This window comes from Solanum stenotomum, unplaced genomic scaffold (genome assembly GCF_019186545.1).
Source record: "Solanum stenotomum isolate F172 unplaced genomic scaffold, ASM1918654v1 scaffold13383, whole genome shotgun sequence".
In the NCBI taxonomy this organism is placed as follows: Eukaryota; Viridiplantae; Streptophyta; class Magnoliopsida; order Solanales; family Solanaceae; genus Solanum; species Solanum stenotomum.
Window position 1 is genome coordinate 70,260 of NW_026022521.1, and position 19,072 is coordinate 89,331.

A 19,072-nucleotide genomic window follows, 5' to 3' on the forward strand; every position below is an offset into this window, starting at 1 on the left:
TGACCTCTCAGAAATTTCATAAAAAGGGCTTTCTAGAGATCGTCAATGACCAATCTCCGCATGAATTGCTAAGGATCCAATAAGTCTAACATTGACTCTTTCAGATGTATCAATTAGGCAAATACGTCCATAGTGGCTCATATAGATATCTCGTATCCGAAAACTAGCAGTGCGACTTGTTAGTCCTCGAAGGCCTAAAGGGGAACTTACATAAATCTCACTAATTTAGGAACTAATTACTTAGATACACTCTAATATGCAATGTGTCACGCCCCGAGCCTACACCCCAGACGTAGCCGGCACTCGAAAACCATTGCTGGCCCCAAGCGAACCCTTGGCCTGACTTACTTACTCAGCGGAAGACTTAAACACAAGGAATAGTCTAAAAAGGAACTTATGAAATAACTTAGAATGTCTTTAAGTAAACATTCAAACTTAGCCAAAATGGCAACCTCAAGTCTCAAAAACATAAGCCAATAATAAAGTAGTGACAAATGAATTTAACTAACTGATTGTCTGTCTATGAAGCCTCTAAATAACTGAGATGGATGTCGGGACAGACCCACGACATCCTAATTAACTAATAATAAAACTATAAACAATAAAAAGGGATCCTCCGGAAGCAAGAAGGCTCACCACAAGACTCTGAGTGCTCAAACTGGATCAACGAAGAGCTGAATACTAATCCTGGTTACATGTGTCTGCATCATAATAAGATGCAGGCCAACTGGCATCAGTACATTGAATGTACGAGTATGCAAGTTGGAATGCTAAACACAACTTAAGCTTGAAAGAATATGAAAGGAACACTTACATTGGCTTTACTCAACTCCTGAATAACTTAACTCAATATAAAGCAATAAACATATGCAATATATAGAAAGCTTGTAAAACAGTGGAAAATAACTTAGTTCGTTAAAGAAAATGCAATAATAAACTCAATTTTACTCATATAATAAAGTAATATAGTTTCTGTGGGAGATTCTCTAAAAGACAACCACCACTATGAGCCTAAATGGTGATACAACGTCTTGCCCACGCTGCCAGAACTGTCCTATACTTTGCCGTCATATAGAATGCTTAACTTAGTGTATCCACTAGCTTATGCTAAAAGCATCTTAAAGATTCATCTAAAAAGTATGATCATTTATTACCCATGAAGGCTACATGGTTTATGGAGACTTGAGTTAATATGAACTCGCATCCCCATATCGGTGTTCAATACTACTCTCAAAATATACTTAGCTCATATGTTTTTAAAACAAACTTCTTTCTTTGATTTGAGATAATTACTCAAAAACTTAGCTTAAAAGCTCTCTTGGAATCGATGTTCCCTTTCTTGCTCAAATGTGAAAACATTTTAAACTCTTTGGGAATACATAGTCCCCATATACTTCTTTGAAAAAATGAACTTCAAATCTTTACTCTTTGCTTAACTTAAAACTTAAGTCTTAGAACAAAGTTAAAATATTTGTGAAAGACTTTTGAAAACTTTGAAGAACTTCTCTTGACTTGCTTCTTAACTTCTAACTTGACTCTTAACTTTCCTTGAATTGAATTATGGATTCAAGGATTGTGATTTGTGATAGGAAAGATCTCATGATGTTTAGAAAAGATTTTAGATAGCTAAACATGAGAAAAGATCAAAATTTCACTGCTTGAGGGTGGGTCGCGACGTGGAGAAGCATTTAAATTTTGGTTTCGAAAAGAACTTTTGAGGCAGAACGGTCTGTAATCGCTCCGCGACGCGAAACGACTTTTCCCAAAACTGGGAACTAGCTCTGCGAAGCGGAGGCATTGCCAAATTTCGACCGACGAAATTTCTTCTTCGTTTTCCAACTCTAAATCCTCTAGACTGCATGGTTCTTTCCCCAAACACTTAGAATCAATTATATGTTCAAAGTACATCAGATTCTACTCAAAATCAAACCAAAAATCACGGATTCGGATCAAACAACTCCTCAATGATTTCAACGAATCAAGAATTTAATAGAACTTCAACAAACCCATTAAGAACTCAATTTCTAAGCTTTCAAGAACTTAAATTCGCTGAAATAAATCATGATTGGTGCGTGGGTGAACTAACCCAATGCTATGTGATCTCACATACCTTTTAGGGATCACCCCCGACAAAATCCACAAGTTATCCTTGACGAAATCGACGAATCTTGAACGTTCTTCTCCTTTCTCCTCTTTTCTCCTCTTCTCCAAGCCCTAGCGTATTTTGGTAAAAGTGTAAACTGATCTAATTCTGATTAGACCCTAACTTAATTACCAAAAACGAAATAACATAATTAGGCAAGGAAAAGACCAAACTACCCTTTAAAAATTCGGATTGGACTTTCCTAATTCCAACAACCCAACTTCCAAAAGGAATAACTCACTCATATGAACTCGGAATCGCACAAACTCAGCGGCGTTGGAAATATCATTCCAAGATCTTCATACCATATCTGGAAGTACACCTAACTCATCTTATAATTGGGTGGGGTTTAATTAGTAATGGGTGGGTAGTGGGTTGGTTTATAAATTATATTAATAAATTAAATTATAACCAACAGTTGAGCACCAAGTATTTAAAAAAATATTTAAATAGTTTAAATTTAAAACCGTTAAATAAGTGGTCAATTTTGAACCCAAAGGTGGATGAGAAGGGTATTTTGGAGTCAATAGGTTGATGAAAAGGGTATTTTGGAGCCAATAGGTGGATGAGGGGTAGTTTTGTACCATTTCCAATACTTCGAGGGTATTTTAGGCCATTTTCCCTAGAAAAAAAGAATGTGGAGTGTTTTTTTGTTGTAAATGTTCCTACATTAATAAAATATTTATGTGTAATAAATTAAGTAATTTACTTTTATAATACAATAATTAATTTGAATTAAAAAAAGTCAAAGAAGAAAATAAAAAAGATAAATTATGTTTCTCCTTTATTATAAGTGAGACAAACCAATAATAATAATAAAAAGAATGTGAAGAGCTATGTTGTAAATGTTCCTCCATTAATAAAATATTTATTTGTAATAAATTTATTAATTTATTTTTACAATATAATAATTAATTTAATTTTTTTTAAAAGCCAAAAAAAAAATGAGAAAAAGGATAAATGCAAATGGAAGCCATAAAGAGGTGCCACTTTACCTTGTCTATGTTTCTCCTTTATTATATATACATATTTTACTTAAGTAAATGCAAAGTTTCTAATTGTAAAATTATTTATAGATGTAAGGCAGATTCACCTTATAGTTAAATGGTTTTAGGCGACACCATTTCATCGAAAAATCTTACGAAATATAAGCAACTATTTCAATTATTGGATGTATTAGTTAATTTCAAATTTTTTTGTTGACTCATCTTAGTTTCAATTATTGCATGAATTAGTTCATACTGAAAAAGCATCCAGTGGCAAATTACATATATCTATGAAATTTGATAATCTTCTCATAGTAATAAGGTGAGCGGATCCTATTGCGGTTGGCAAAAAAAAAGTCCAACTTATAAACTATTTTTTAATTAGGTTATAATGTAAGGATATATATTGAAAAATATAATTTTTTTTTAATGTTTGATTGATTAAAATATTTTGGAATATTTTTATTTGAGAAAAAACAAGTTTCTTTAAGAAAAAGGAAAATGACAAGACGGGTTGGTAAGATCATGGTAAGCAACTTTCACCTCTGATCCTACCGTTGTTGGGTTCAAGTCACTAAGTGAGCAAAAAAGGTGAGAGCTTTTATAAAAATAAATCACAAGACTTGTGATTAATTTTTTTTGGAGGATCTTAGTAGTTCGATTAGTTTGCTAAAATTAGAACTTTCACTTTATTGGTGAGGGCTCAATTTTCACCTGGTAACACCCTCTATCCCCAATATAATTTTTTAAAAATTAAGAAAAATACGTAAAAATAAAAAAAAGACTTCATAAATGAAAATAGAAAAAACAAGTTCCATACATAAATGACATTCCACGTTCATTATCTCTTGATCCTCCCCACCCACCCAAAGCCCTCAACCCCCATCCCTTGACCATCTCCCCAACCCCTATCGAGCCTCTCCCAAACCTTATGTTATAGGGGATCAAATATGGAATAAAAATGCAGGTATTATTTTTCTTGGTGAATAAACAAATTTTATTTATTACCAAGTGATCGACAGTTACAAAATATAGGGAGGAGCTAAGCAACACACCACACATATAGATGTAAAATAGTAGCAAATGCATTACGTTTCGTATCAAAATGTGAAGTTTCTTGCATAAGATCGATCAGTTTCTCATTTTAATTTTAACTATTAAATGCTAGTTAATTTTGTTAACATATACTAATCTTTAATGTAATTAAATTTTGATTTCCATTCTTTGTTTCCTATTAAATTAAAGCTGATTTACAATTTACTTCCACTTCACCTTTTTTTCTAAGATATTTGCGATTCATTAAAGAGGGTTATTTTTCTTTTTTTAAAAAACATTTTCAGTGAAAATATGAGTCCAAGATTTATGATGGTTGTTGCTATTGTGGGTGTTCTCATTTGCGGAACTAATTGCGAAGGTAGAAAACTGTTAGAGGACTGTGCTCAAGATGATGATCAGAATTCCACTCAAACTGATCAACCAGTTCTAGTTCCATATGGCGTCGATTTGACTCAAGTACGTGATAAAGGAAATTCGTATATAACAGGTGAGCCAATTGATCCCGACGATCTTGCACGTTTTAACAATTTTCAGCAATCTGCTCACATTGAGCAATCAAATGAAAATCCATGTGACTTAAATAAATCAGATATGCCTACATTGGATGGGCCAAATGGTGTTGGAGAGCCACTTTTAACTACTGAGCAGAATTCCACTCAAATTGATCAATCAAATCAAATTCCATTTGGCTCTGATTTGACTGAAGTACCTGATCAATCAAACTCGAATACATTTGATGGATCAATTGGTATCGATGAGTACTTTTAACCGCTGATCAAGATTTCATTCAAATCAATATTCATTTGTCTTTGATTTGACTCTTATACATGATCAATCAAATAACTAATTTTCGTCTATGTAAGCAATTTAGTCACGTTACATTACATGTTTATTATACATGTATAAATAATACTTAATATCATTACCTGAGAAAATCACCAAGGAAACTTTATTTGAAAAGTAGATGATGTTAAGCAACAATTTCTCAAACTCATTTACGTATAGTCAAATTTAAATTTTCAAAATATCGATGTATATCATTTATCGAAAAATAAACACTTAGATCGATTATTTAGAACAATCAGTAGCCTTAAAGGATACTCTCTTATTCTTTAAATCATAACCAACCAAGAAATTCATCTGTGCAATATTCCCAAAAATTTGACCACCATATGATGCAGCAAAAGCAAAGCACATTGAACTATCACTTGTCGCCACAAATGTATTCCATGGACCCAATCTCAGATCTGCACCTATAAAATGCATCGTAATTATCGGAATTTTATCGATGGAAAGAGATTTGTAGCACAAATTTAAAGAACCAGTTGGATCCGCCACAGTGGGCAGCTTGATTGCACTCTTCACCATTGATTCCAGTTTCACGTAGATTTCAGGCGAAAACAGAGTTAAAACTGTGCCTGAATCGATAATAATGTTACCTTCTCCGTAAGAGAATGACACATTTCGGAAATCCAATCTTTCTTTACCCACACTAACACCTTCCAGTGTGAGAAAATAGTACGTTGCTGGGAATTTTCGAGCTAATGGTGTTGTAACAACTGTATCTCCTGGAACAAATCCGTCTGTACCAAAATGGATTTTGCTTTTAGGAATATAGGTTTTCTGTTGATAAAACGGAGCTAAACAGTAGGAGAATTTTCCCCCAATTGACGAACCCATTTGGGAAATTAACGAAAATTTTCCACCTCCAAGCCCTACAATCCCTGATTCTTTGTCACCACTGAATGTACCTGCATTATTGTGTCCACATCCAATAACTGTTTTCTTCAATTTCACTCGTTTGTTTTTCGATGATCCAAATCGTATCGTCTCTGTTGCTAAATCACCAATGCTGTACGAATTATCTCCGTACCTGACGTGATACCTGCAGGTCTTCTTCTTCATCCTGTTGCAGGACGTTGGAAAATTGGTGGCGTGACACATTTTCGAACTGCAATGTAAGGGTTTATAAGTTGATGATTTTTTTGGGTTGAAGATGCGAGATTGTTGCTTGAAGCAATTTTTACAGGGTAAACATTGAGTCCATGTGAGGTCGCTGCCAGTATCAGCGACCCCTAAGGTATGCACAGGAGGCGTACCTATGGAGTATCTCATGAGATACTCTCCGTTGTTGGAAGCAACAACGACAGAGGATGAGGGCGAACAAAGACTAATGGAACGATTGAATGAGCGATGAAATGAATTGTTCATTCGCTCCGTAAAACTTAAGGAAGGATCATAAAAGGGGGAGTTTGGTGAATCTCTATGAATGAGATCAATGCTAAAAACATTGTTCATAGCTTTTGTGAATTGAAATATTGAAGAAAGTAGAATAACAAAGATGGTGAAAAATGAATAATTTGTCACACAATTTGCCATTGTTTTAGACATTTTTAGTTTGACTGTATGTGATGTGATTTATACTTGTAACATTTATTCAAACTGAACTTAATATGATTTTACTATAATTAAATTGAGGAAATTATGTTAATCCAGAAATAATGATGATTCAATCTGTAATTCTACTTTCATTACATAAGTTAATGTAGGAGTATTTTTCTTGTCTAATATGCAAAGCTTTATTTGACCCGCATTGAATATAATTTGAAATTGTTCAATTCTTTTGGGGCTGTGAATTGTTGTTAATTACATGGTGTAATTACAAACAGATTTCTTTTTAATTTCTTCCTTATATTTCTATTTTTATTTTTATCATTCTAATATTTTTTTAAATATTTTTTTATTATTTATATTTCTCCTTCTTATTCTCAACATTTATTTCATGTGATTCCATGCAATTTTTTGTATTATCTAAAAAAAAATTATTAGTATAATTTTGTTAGTATTAAAATTAAAGTAGAATTCGTTGTTGAATAAAGTTATGAACTTACATTTTCCTCTTAAAAACATAAGAGTATTATGTTAAATTTTTTGTTTAGAATTTAGAACTTATGTTTTAGTTTCAATTTCATTTGTTTTAGGAGTATTGACTCGATATTTTACATTGCAAGCTATTTTTTTAAGTTAGACTTGATAAAAAAAAAAATTGTCAAATGTTTTATAATTTATGACAATTATATTTATAATATAAATCTTTTTGTCAAACATGCGATGTTCATAGAAATGATGTATTTTTAGTTTTTATGATTAGTATAATTAAAATATACTAAATAGAAAAATATAAATCAATTATTTTTTATAATATTAGTCAAGAACATATGTTTATTAATTGATATATTTTCAAAAGTTAATATATATCTTAAATATTCAATTTAATATCATTTATAAAGGCCATTATTTGTCTAATATAAATTTTTAATTTTACATAATTAATTTATATTTTAAAACTTCAATATAACCTTATGATTATTAAAAAATATATATATATAACCTTATGATTATACTTGTGCAACCAAACAATACACTTGTAATTATGCTGTAATTACATTGTGGCAAACAAACAAGTCAACATAATTACTAGGCTGGTAATTACTACCGTAGTAATTACACCAATTCCAATTACCTAATGGCTTTCCAAACATACCCTTGGTTTCGCCAGGAAAAAAGGTACCAATGTTCACTACCTTTTAACAACCTGGTGAAGAAAATAGAATACAACACCCTTGGCTAATTGATCAGTTTAGGTACAAAAATCATAGACCTTTGGTACTTATGCACAAACTAATTGAAAACTCTTTGATGAGTTTAGATACAAAAATCACAGGCCTTTGTTACTTGTGCACAACAATCTAATTGAAAACTCCTCATTTGACACATGACCAGTGAACAGCTAACAACCAATGTGGTGTGATTTTACAAGAACAACAAATAGTGTAAACTCAATTAGCTCCAACTCTAGGTCACATAAATTACAAAGATGTATCTTCACCTCGCTCACGGGCAATCGAAGCTGAAAGAATTGCAAGATCGCGATTCAAGAGTGTTAGTGCAGTTTCACATTCGGAGATTATTCTTGTCACGGAAGATGGCTCGCCAGCCACTGTTTCAGAGGAACCAACAGCTACAGCTGCATGTGAATCCCGAAGATTCTTCAAGTTTCCTAGGAACTGTCAAAGATGTCAAGACAAAGGAATTACTCATGTATATCCTCTTGAAGATGGCATTAGCGTATTAGAAGGCAATAAACAAGACCGAAACAACCACCACACTCAACAATGTCAAACAAAGCTAAAACAATCTCTTCCTCGTAAAAGGGATGGTCAACTAAACGACAGCCGATGTCATCGATGCTCCTACCTGCATTGGAGGTTTTATCGGCAAAGCATACAACACTAGTGAAACCTCTTTCATCCCCATAGAACTCGCTCAGATCTTCCAAAATTTAATAAAATGGGCTTTCTGTTGATAAAACACTAAACTCTATCCTGAACAAACATATAATTCATATTAAAGTACCTTCCAGAGCATCTTATATGCTTCCAATAGTCTATTGGCAGCTGGCCCAAACCCATGCAGTTGTGGTACTTCCATCATGTGGGTCCATGGACGTATTTCCTACAGTTATAACCTCAAATATGTTATGCAGAGAATATACAAACACAAAAAGTTAGAAGGGACATATAAAGGCACTGAGCCAAAGGGTAAGGAAAGGAGGACTTGACGGGGGTTCCATCACAAAATAGGACTTGATGGGGGTTCCATCACAAAATACCAGCCTCTATAGTATGCAATCAATGAAGATAACCGCGGGAGTCATAATAGATGAATAATGAAGAAAACAAAACCTTAGTATAGATTGTGTTGAAGGTCCTTGCAGTGTCTAAAAAGGATTCCAAATGTCCCCGTAGTTTTGCTTCAACATCTACATATTCCTCATCTGGGTTGTATGGATGCTGTAAGAGAAGAATTAACCATAACTTCCCGTTGAACACAAAATATAACCAATTGAAGCTTATAGATACTAACTGAAACTAAATACAAGAGAAACAAAGCAGTGAGTGCTGAGAGGATTAACCTTTGATGCTAAATCATCAACCATTTCCTGAAGACTCAGAAGCCTATTTGATTGATCTGAAAGTTGCTTCTCCAAATCAGATATGTCTGGCCTGAACTTCGATTACAATAGGATCAATAGAAAGTTACTATCGGGAGAGTAAATAAAGCAGACAATATATGGTTCTTCAAGCAAGCAGGCACATATAACCTTGTTTACAAAAAGGATGATATCTCACCAAATAACTGCTGGCTAACAAGTCAGAACCGGAACAGGACCATCGCAGTAATATTGAAGGACCTCTCTATAACAGCATTCCACTATAACAACCTAATTTTCTTTGGAACTGACTTTCAAATTATATTATATTATATATTCTCTGTAACAACATCTCGTTATAGCAGCCCATAAAAATATTCAGACAACAATGCCGTTATAAAGAAGTTTGACGGTATATGAGGATAAGCAGTCTCGAACAAAAGCAAAGATTATAAGTGAATCATTGTTTTCAGTATTCTTTTCCTTTCAAATTCTCTACATACTTTGCGTCATTCTTCCTTCACCCAAGAAGTGGCCAGGTTGATTGAATTCAACCCCCTCCCCCCAAAAGCCCAAACCATCTTTCTACTCTTCATCCTTTTCTGCTTTCCCTTTGAGGAATCTTTGACAGATAAATGCCACAATTTTTCAGCTTAGTGGAAATGAAGGGTAAAAAAAAAGAAAAGAGAAAGAGATTCTCCTTAAGACTATGTCAGAAGAATTTGCCTGTCTTCTTTTCCCGATAATGAGGCAGAAAAAAGGTGCCAGACCTAAAAAATTATGGAAAAAGCTCCTTTGGTTGGTCATGGCCTTTTGCTGAACACTAAATTGCAGGTGCAGAAGCAGCAACAATCTCAAAAGGTTCTCACTTTAGGTGCTACTGTTGAATACAATTTTTTTAATTTTTTTTTATGACAAGGGAAACCCGCGTAAAACCCCCGCAAAACCCCCGCTCCTATGCAATAGCTCGCAAACCACATAGGAGAGGCAACCCGCACTAGGCAAGCCTGGTGCGACGAGCTCGACCCAGAAAGCAAACCCCTTGATTTCGCTGGCAAGGTGTTTCGAACTTGAGACCTCCAACATGGAAGTCCCAAGCTCAAACCACTGGGCCACCCCGAAGGGTTTGAATACAAATTTTCATATAGGTAATTTTTTCCTCTTTTTCAAAGCACATTATGACTTTAGCAGTTCCCGTTGAAAGAAAATAACATATTCAATAAGTAAATAAATTAATCGTACAATTTGATGGAGAAAAAGAAATCTTCCTTACAAAGGATAGATAGACTGGATTTGAACATCCGCAGGAAACAGTTTGCATTCTTCTGAAAAAATTTGAGACTGCTTTTCAGCTATGGCATCAATCAATTGAATATCCTTTGCCACCTGTTCATCCACACTACAAGGAGAAGAGACGATTAAGGTATTTCAAATATAAATTAATAATCAAACTGAGATGAAATGTGTGTTATAATGTATGTATGGAATAAAATCTCCACAAACATTGAGGTGCAATCAAACGTCTAACCTCCATTCAGGGTTATCAGCATACATGCTTGCCTCCACAAGATCCACAATAAGGCGTAGCATTTCCATACGATCTTCATAACTACCTCGTCCCTGCAACAGAATCAGCAAAACATTTTTTTTTGAAATCATCAAAAACCTCGAAAGTATTGGAAGCAATAGAATATTTCAAGCCCAACAGTACAAAGATACTACAGAATACAATCATTGTCCGGAGAATCATAAGCAGTATCCTTGTGTTCTAACCTCAGAATATCCCATCAACCAAACTCCATACAAACCTAAACTCCCACTTACAAAGTTGACTTTCCACCTCCAATTGCATGTCCCTTACTTCCTTATACTGAATAAATAACATCATGACATACATGCTTTTCCTGGAGCAGATAATGTTCATATCCTCTTCACATGCATTTCTAACATCATGCATGCATTTTGTTAACACTGGGGTGTCCCACCAATAACCAGTGATACTATAAAGACCCTCACCAATTAACTAACTGAAGCAAAGTTGAAAAGTGAGTATGATATAAGACCTAAAATAAAAGGAAATTTTAAATGATAATTTGCATACCAAGTTCTTCCATCATGCTCTATCTAAATGTATATTGGAATATCTCAAGCATGAAACCAAATCAATGTGTTTAGTTCCATTCCTGTTATTTATATTGCTAGGATCAGGAACAAAGCAATCCGGTATAAGGTGGGAGTGGCCTGATGGACAAGATGAAGGAGGAGAGCACGAAGTCATTTGGGCATGTGAAGAGAAGATGCACAGATGCCCCCTTTAGGAGGTGCAAGAGGTTGGCTATATTGGGTATAAAGAGAGGTAGAGATAGGTCGAACCTGTCTTGGAGAGAGGTAATAAGACAGGACAAGGCACATATGTAGCTTACCAAGGACATGAACATAAATAGGATCATAGGAAGTTATAGAGGTCGATGATTAGGGTAGAAGGTTAGTAGGTAGTTGAGCATTGTCTAGTTCCCCTACATTGTTATTATTACTCTCCTACGATTTTTTTCTTTGATTTTAGTATAACCTATTTTCTTTTGCTTCAGTGGTCGTATTATTTGTTGTTGCTACTGTTCTCTTCTTCGTTGTTTTTAGCATGGCTTCTTCGCTACTGTATTTGCTTTACTTGCTGATTTTTTATATGTTTTACTTGAGCCGAGGGTCTATCGGAAATAGCCTCCTTACCTTCACAAAATAGGGCTAAGGCTGCGTACACATCACCCTCCCCAGACCCCACTTGTGGAATTACACGGAGTATGTTGTTGTTGTTGTATATATCCAGACAAATGACTAAAAAGGAATACCACTAAAATTTAATTAGAATAGCAAAGTTTGACAAAATATAAGCAGAACTTGCTGAAGGAGCCAGCAACAACAAGATCAATTTTTTTCATTTTCAGGAAACTAATCTATGTGTGCATTGTTACAGACGTTGTTCATTTTATCATACCACTAGGAGCTTGTCTTTCTTCACATGTTTGTCAATTAAGATAAAAAATTATGGTGCTTACCTAGTCGTCAACCTCTCTTATTTAATTGCCAATACACACTGCAGCATGACACAAACTTAAACCCACTGAGGCGTGTACACCAGATCATAGGAATCCTAACAACCTTCTAATTGTGGGAGGATCTTAGACATTATTAGTTCCCAAATTGACACAAGTCTAAGTATCAACCAAGAAATCCGTAAGTTCTGTACTTCCTTTATCTCTCTAAAACACTGAAGAAAATATGACAACTAACAATGACTAATAAAATCTATTTTATGCCAGTAGATGTCTAAAGGTTCTATAATCTATGATGATATTAAAATGGACAGAATCTTATAAGTGTCAGTATCACCAGAGACAAAAGAACTACAATAACCCGGCACTTCCTGAGATAACTGCAAACTGTACCTCAAAATGATCCAGCTTTAATAGTAGTGCTACTCCTATCAGTTCTCCATGAACTAATTAAGAACAAAAGAACCGTAGTTTTGAACCTTTGAGACCATATGAAATGCTATATTGACCTGAGACAGCAGTCTTAAGGTTTAACCACCAAAATCTAAGTCATCATCATCATATAGAAAGGTTGAACACTACACTACAAATAATAATGTGCTATGGTGATTGAGAAATCCAAATCATTCAGCAATCAGTATTATTTTTTACATCGGTGGTGCCACGGCAGCGCATGTCCTTAACTATTCCACAAGTACCTGCCACCTCCTACCATCATGAATGCCAAGTAACTCTGCCAGCAAGAGTTAGCTAGATCAGAGAAACTCCAAAATTTTCATTTTATGAGGGCCGAAAAAAATTAAATTCTCGTTGCTTGCGTCCACATATAGGTTGACAAATGAGAATCATAGGCCCAGCCATAAGGGAATACCAGGAATCAGAAACATTTTAACCAGACATGATGGGCCCTAAGGATTTTGCCATCAGAACTTGTCTTCTTCACCTAATTATAGAACTGCAACTTTCTTTTTCAAACATTACCTTTAATTTGTTGCATATTCTTTTATTTATTAAAAAAAATTATAGTAATACAATCCTAGCAATTAACAGTGAAAATTGAGATGAAGAGTCAAAGGGGCAGTACTTAGCCTTAAGCAAGGTAAGAAAAGTAAAACACTTTAAACAAATGGATCAATGTCATATTTATCTCTTTGTTTGAGTAGATCCAGTTAGTGTAACCTTTAATCAGAATTTATCTGACATTTCATGTCATTACTCCACAAGCTATGAGATTCAGATAACAAATTCTTTTAATATCCAAGTACAGTATGGCCTATGATCAATAGGGGTCAGTGGCAAATTTTTCAACCAGGCTGATGATAACCAAATGGTAAAACTGCAGAAGATTGAAAGGTGCTTGACCAAATCTTAACAAGAAAAAGGACTAAATATGATTCCACAATTACCAGTGGCACAAAACATAAAATGAAGTATAATATGCGTCTAAAAGGAAAAAGGCAATAAGACGCACTTGGATGGCTTCTGGATCAACAGTAGTAGTTATGCCTAGAAACTTTGCAATCTCTGCTAAATCTGCCAAAAATACAGAAATGTACCTGATCAAAACAGACATAAGAAGCAACATTTATACAACAATTTCCTACAATTTCTCCAGATCTAACCTAAACAAACATTCTCAAGGACTTCCTGATTATACTAATGAATGATTTAATCTGCACTTTCATAAGTGAACCAAAACAAAGCTCTTGACTGATAATTAGAAACATAAACCCACTTGATGTTAATGAAGTCATATAACGAATATACTCATACTAAGATCAAAACTTCAGTAAGAACAATCAAGCAAGTTGCACTGCATTCCAAAATAAATGCACCAGAACTAGAATTCTGACCAATTTCCAACCTCAATCCAAAAAGGGTTTAAGGATATTGAAAAAATCTCTACACTGACCGATCAAAAAAGAAAAATAAAAATGCTATACACTGAATGCGGGAAGTCTCCTCATCGCGATCTACAGCATCCCCTTGTAGATTTTGCTGAGAAAATGGTGACTTATCCCCTAATAACCTGTGAACTCGAACCAAAAAAAGTAAAAATTAAGAAAAATAAAGATCACCCATTTAGAGTTAATACTTGTTTCTTATGAGGAAAGGGATTAAAAGGGGTTATACTTGAAGAAAAGCCATTCAAGAAGAGCGTATCGCTCCATGCCGGCAAAGAGGAGGGACTGAGCAGGGGCATTGGCTCTTGGGTAATTCAATGTAGCCAATTTCTTCTGTATTTCTTCCATTTGCTTCGCTGCCATTCCCAAATTCGATCGTATCCTTCGCAATTGGGCTTTCAGAATTTACTGGCGAAACTCAAAGACGAGAGAGAAAGAGTTTGAATTTGGTGAAGTTTCACTGTGAGAGCAAAAGGAAAGGAGAAAATAGAAATAAAGTTTTAAATTGAAATTGTGTTCTTATAAATAAACTTTTGTGAAAGCAAAAAATATTTCATTAATATTTGCACTCATTATTTGCAAATGTTGAAATTTAATATTAGTAAAAATAATATTTGATGTCTAAATATACATTTTAAAATGGGAAACTCGACCTTCTTGATATGTAGTTTAGTGGGTCGGATAATAATTGTGAGTAATTTTTATACAATTATTTTATTTTGTATTTGATAATAAGTGTTATTTAGTTTTAAGATTATTTTATCTAACTATTTTAGTATAAATTTTGGGATAAGTTAAGTTCCTCAACTATTTATGTCGAACTAATATAATTTATCATGATTAAATGATTTTACGAAATAAAAATACATGTTAATTAGTCGAAATAAAATACATGTATATTCAAACAAATGATATGGATATATTAATTTGATATAAATATTTAATATATGTAAAAAAAAAATAGCATAATAAGTTTGATGTAATATTTAAGATATGAACAAGCTGAAATGGACACCAAAATTGTTTACGACCTAAATTAGTGATTCATATAGCATTAAATTTGTGTTCAGGAATTAAGGGCACGAAAAATAGAATGAACAAATATTATCTTCTTGATGCAAAGAGACTTGCTAATAAATATAATTAGGACAATACGTAGGAATTACTTATTGTTAAGCAATGAATAAAAGAGTAGATTGATCACAATCTTATTAAATAATGTCTGTTTTTTTTTTTTATAATCAAGTGATTTTCACTCTTAAATTATGTGGTGAGTTCAATTATCATTTATCGATCTGACATTGTTCCTTATTGCTAGGCAATGTCATTAAAAGGGAATTTGAATACTTGCGTTAGAGTTATTTTACAAATAATGAGCTGGGGTAAATTTATAAGGAAAAATTGTATAAAATAGCAAATTATTAATTCAAATTAAATGTTATAGCCATAGTTTCTTTTATTTGTAATTCGCAATAAACATTTCATGTTTTTTGCCATCTCATTTGTATACCGAAATATACAAATGCAGGACCCATTCGTATACCCAAATATACAAAGGCAGGACCCATTTGTATACCCAAATATACAAATGCAGGACTCATTTGTATACCGAAATATACAGATAGATTGAAATATACAAATGCAGGATTCATTTGTATACCGAAATATACAAATGCAGGACCCATTTGTAATAGACCCAAATACATATTTTTTTTATGTATATGTATACCGAAATATACAGATTAATAGTCATAACAAACATAAAGTTTGCTATGGAGTGCAATTATACAAACTATAACTATAACATACGAATATATTTTTTATGTTTGCTAAATCTAAAATTTACTCAATTTATAACCTAACCCTTAATAAAGCCTTTTATGTTATACATTTTTATAATAATTTTTAGTCACTCGATCATAAGGGTTAAATCTGATTTCATATCGCATGTTCATGGATAAAAAGTGTAACCTAGGTTTTTTTTTTGGGTCAAACTTTGTGGAAAATCAGAAGGCAAACATAGTGGGACGGAGTGAGCCCATTGTTACTTCACTTCAACGGAATAAACTGTGAATCTGTTTGTTCAAATACAACAATCAGTCACAGTCAGTGTCCCGAGGTTGTGGGTAGGTGGCTGCCACCGGGTGAACATTTTGAGATTTATTGGTATCTTCTTGTTTAAATATCTTGTCCCCATATCTTTAAAGTTTCTGCTTTTTTGTGTTCAGAATCTTGTGTGTTCATTCAAAGATGCTTACTTTAAATCTTCTTCCATCCACTAATGTCACTCTCTCCAAATCTCGTCCTAAGTATCCTCTCAGCCCTTCACCTTTTCAACCAAATCTTGGTAGTAGAAACCAAAAGTTGAGAACTTTGTCATTCACCAAACCCTTGATTCAAAATGGACATCCTTTTAGGTGTTCTGCAAATCAAGATTCTCAGATCTCTCGTCCAAGATTGGATTTTTCCAAAATCTTGAGACACCCATCTGGGGTTTCTTCAAGAAATACGACTCAGATCCTTGAAGCAGCATCTGGAACCCCAGAAGAAGCGAGTCCAGATGGGGAGATTGAAGTTTCAAAGCCAAAAGTGAATATGAAACTGGCTCTCATTTTTGGTCTGTGGTATTTTCAGAACATTGTGTTTAACATATTTAACAAGAAGGTATTGAACATCTTTCCTTATCCATGGCTTCTTGCTTCTTTCCAGCTGTTTTGTGGTTCTGTTTGGATGTTAATTCTGTGGTCTTTTAAGCTGCAACCTTGCCCAAAAATCAATAAATCATTTATCATTGCCCTTCTTGGACCTGCCTTGTTTCACACAATAGGCCATATTTCAGCTTGTGTTTCATTTTCAAAGGTGGCTGTTTCTTTTACCCATGTTATTAAGTCTGCAGAACCTGTGTTTACTGTGGTGTTTTCATCATTTCTTGGTGATACATATCCTCTGACTGTTTGGCTTTCAATTCTTCCCATTGTGTTTGGTTGCTCTCTGGCTGCTGTCACTGAAGTTTCCTTCAATTTGGGGGGCTTGTCGGGTGCTATGATCAGTAATGTTGGGTTTGTTCTTCGCAACATTTTTTCGAAAAGGAGCTTACAGAATTTTAAGGAAGTGGATGGCTTGAACATGTATGGATGGATAACCATACTCTCATTTATATATTTATTTCCAGTAGCAGTGTTTGTGGAAGGTTCTCAATGGGTGGCAGGGTATCACAAAGCTCTTGGAACTCTAGGAAATCCTAACACATTTTATTTATGGGTTCTCATATCTGGGATTTTCTATCATCTCTATAACCAATCTTCTTACCAAGCTCTGGATGATATTAGTCCCCTGACGTTTTCAGTGGGTAATACTATGAAGAGGGTGGTGGTGATTGTCGCCACTGTGTTGGTATTCAGGAATCCAGTCAGGCCTCTAAATGCACTTGGCTCTGCTATTGCCATATTTGGAACTTTCTTGTACTCACAGGCAACGGTTAAAAAGCCAAAGAAAGAGGCAGTGGAAAAGAAGGACTAGGAGAATGGTTCATTTAGCACCGAGATACTTTTGATCGACGGCATTTTGAATTTTCTTACTTCAAAACAAGAACTTTATCAATTCCAGTAGTTTCATGTCTCATGTCTGATGTATGCCTCATTTTATAGTTACTGCTTTCTGGTTTTTGTGGTTTATCTAGTGGCTTATACTTGAGTCTATCTCTCTGAAATGCTGGTGATGATGTTCCCATCAATTTTGATCTGAGTTTATTTGGACATCTTGCTGTTCAATTTCAAATTTTTACAATTATAATTGTAAGTGCAGTTCATTACCAATGTCAAAGGGACATAATGTGTGCTTGAATTTGTGGAATTTTTAGGCCACAGTTAGTCTTATATTGGACTTCTTATTTTTGAAACAGTATGTTCTACATTTCACCCGGTAGGGTAAGACTGCGTGTGCACCACCCTCTCTAGGCTCTACTTGTGGGATTATGTTGGCTATGTTGTTGTTGTAGTATGCATGTGGATGCCTCCACATTACTATAGAATTGAGTGGTGAGGTTATATTGACCTTGTAATCCATATCCCCCCTGCCCCCCAAAAAAAAATAAAAAAATGACAGAACTAAATCAGGTAATGTAACTGACGTAAGTCTATGAACGGTTTTGTGAATTTTACGGCAAGTTAGCAACTTATAGCATATTAATGTTGTGTTTGTGTGTTTTCCATTTGAGTGGTAATAGATGTTTATGTTTGTTTCTGTTATTAGGTCTTTGTATGTTATGCTACAGAGCAACAATGATGTGGACATTGTGCCTAAGACATCTGTGGCAGGTACTATGTTGTTTTAGCTATCAAAATGAGTGGAAAAACTGTTTCTTGATGGATGGATGGAATAATGCCAGTGATAACCATGTCTACAATGATTTACCAATTGCAAGTCCCATGATTTATATACATTTGTGTTTGACTTGTATTGCATAAAGATCTATTTTGTTTGCTCTTATCAACCCTTCAGTTGTTGCTTCCGATTACATGAACTTCTTTTCTGTTGTGAAAAATTATGAGCCCTAAACCTATAGATGTAGCGATTATGTTCCCATGATGACATGGACATGTAGCGATTTCAAATCCCCATGTGCTTTGCTTTCAAGTTGCTCGTATTCTTTTAAACCTCTAAAGACGTCATACTAATTATATTGTGCTACTTCCTACTTGTTTTCAGCTTTTGGTAGTAGACATTTCTGACATGATTTCTTTAACGTCCAAAATAACTTCGTATCTTGAACCCAGAATAATGTCAATTGATTTGTCAAGAAAGTACACCATATAGTCAGAGGTGCTTTGCAACAATGAGAAACGGGAAGAGGTGTATCCTTCTCCCGGAGTTACTTGAGAGGCTGATTGGCAGTAAAGAAGAGAGAAAAGCAGTCCTTTTGAACATCCAATAACCAACCG

At 34.3% G+C, this 19,072-nt stretch overlaps 3 protein-coding genes across 3 annotated transcripts; 1 reads left to right on the top strand and 2 right to left on the bottom strand.

Moving 5' to 3' along the window:
- Positions 1-5,253: 5,253 nt before the first annotated feature.
- Positions 5,254-6,576, bottom strand: LOC125850067 (aspartic proteinase CDR1-like). Its single transcript, XM_049529977.1, has one exon. It carries the CDS (start codon positions 6,574-6,576, stop codon positions 5,254-5,256), a length of 1,323 nt encoding a protein of 440 aa, XP_049385934.1.
- A 1,248-nt stretch (positions 6,577-7,824) lies between these two features.
- LOC125850075 (AUGMIN subunit 7) lies at positions 7,825-14,610 on the bottom strand. Its single transcript, XM_049529985.1, has 9 exons — positions 14,362-14,610; positions 14,172-14,257; positions 13,700-13,761; positions 10,707-10,798; positions 10,452-10,577; positions 9,161-9,251; positions 8,931-9,038; positions 8,602-8,700; positions 7,825-8,252 (listed from the first exon to the last, which is right to left on the bottom strand). The coding sequence occupies exons 1-9, from the start codon at positions 14,493-14,495 to the stop codon at positions 8,055-8,057; spliced, it is 996 nt and encodes a 331-aa protein (XP_049385942.1). The 5' UTR covers positions 14,496-14,610; the 3' UTR covers positions 7,825-8,054.
- A 1,522-nt stretch (positions 14,611-16,132) lies between these two features.
- On the top strand, positions 16,133-17,887 carry LOC125850058 (xylulose 5-phosphate/phosphate translocator, chloroplastic). The gene has a single exon (XM_049529966.1). The coding sequence runs from the start codon at positions 16,383-16,385 to the stop codon at positions 17,649-17,651; it is 1,269 nt and encodes a 422-aa protein (XP_049385923.1). The 5' UTR covers positions 16,133-16,382; the 3' UTR covers positions 17,652-17,887.
- Positions 17,888-19,072: the final 1,185 nt, after the last annotated feature.

Bases quoted from the DNA above. Each gene is read 5' to 3' on its own strand.
- LOC125850067 (XM_049529977.1), bottom strand. From the start codon at position 6,576: ATGTCTAAAACAATGGCAAATTGTGTGACAAATTATTCATTTTTCACC.
- LOC125850075 (XM_049529985.1), bottom strand. From the start codon at position 14,495: ATGGCAGCGAAGCAAATGGAAGAAATACAGAAGAAATTGGCTACATTG. The intron at 10,578-10,706 runs GTTAGACGTTTG...TTCTCCTTGTAG, and splicing joins GCTGATAACCCTGAATGGAG to TGTGGATGAACAGGTGGCAA. The intron at 9,252-10,451 runs GTAAGGAAGATT...ATCGAAGTTCAG, and splicing joins ATCCAGTCTATCTATCCTTT to GCCAGACATATCTGATTTGG.
- LOC125850058 (XM_049529966.1), top strand. From the start codon at position 16,383: ATGCTTACTTTAAATCTTCTTCCATCCACTAATGTCACTCTCTCCAAA.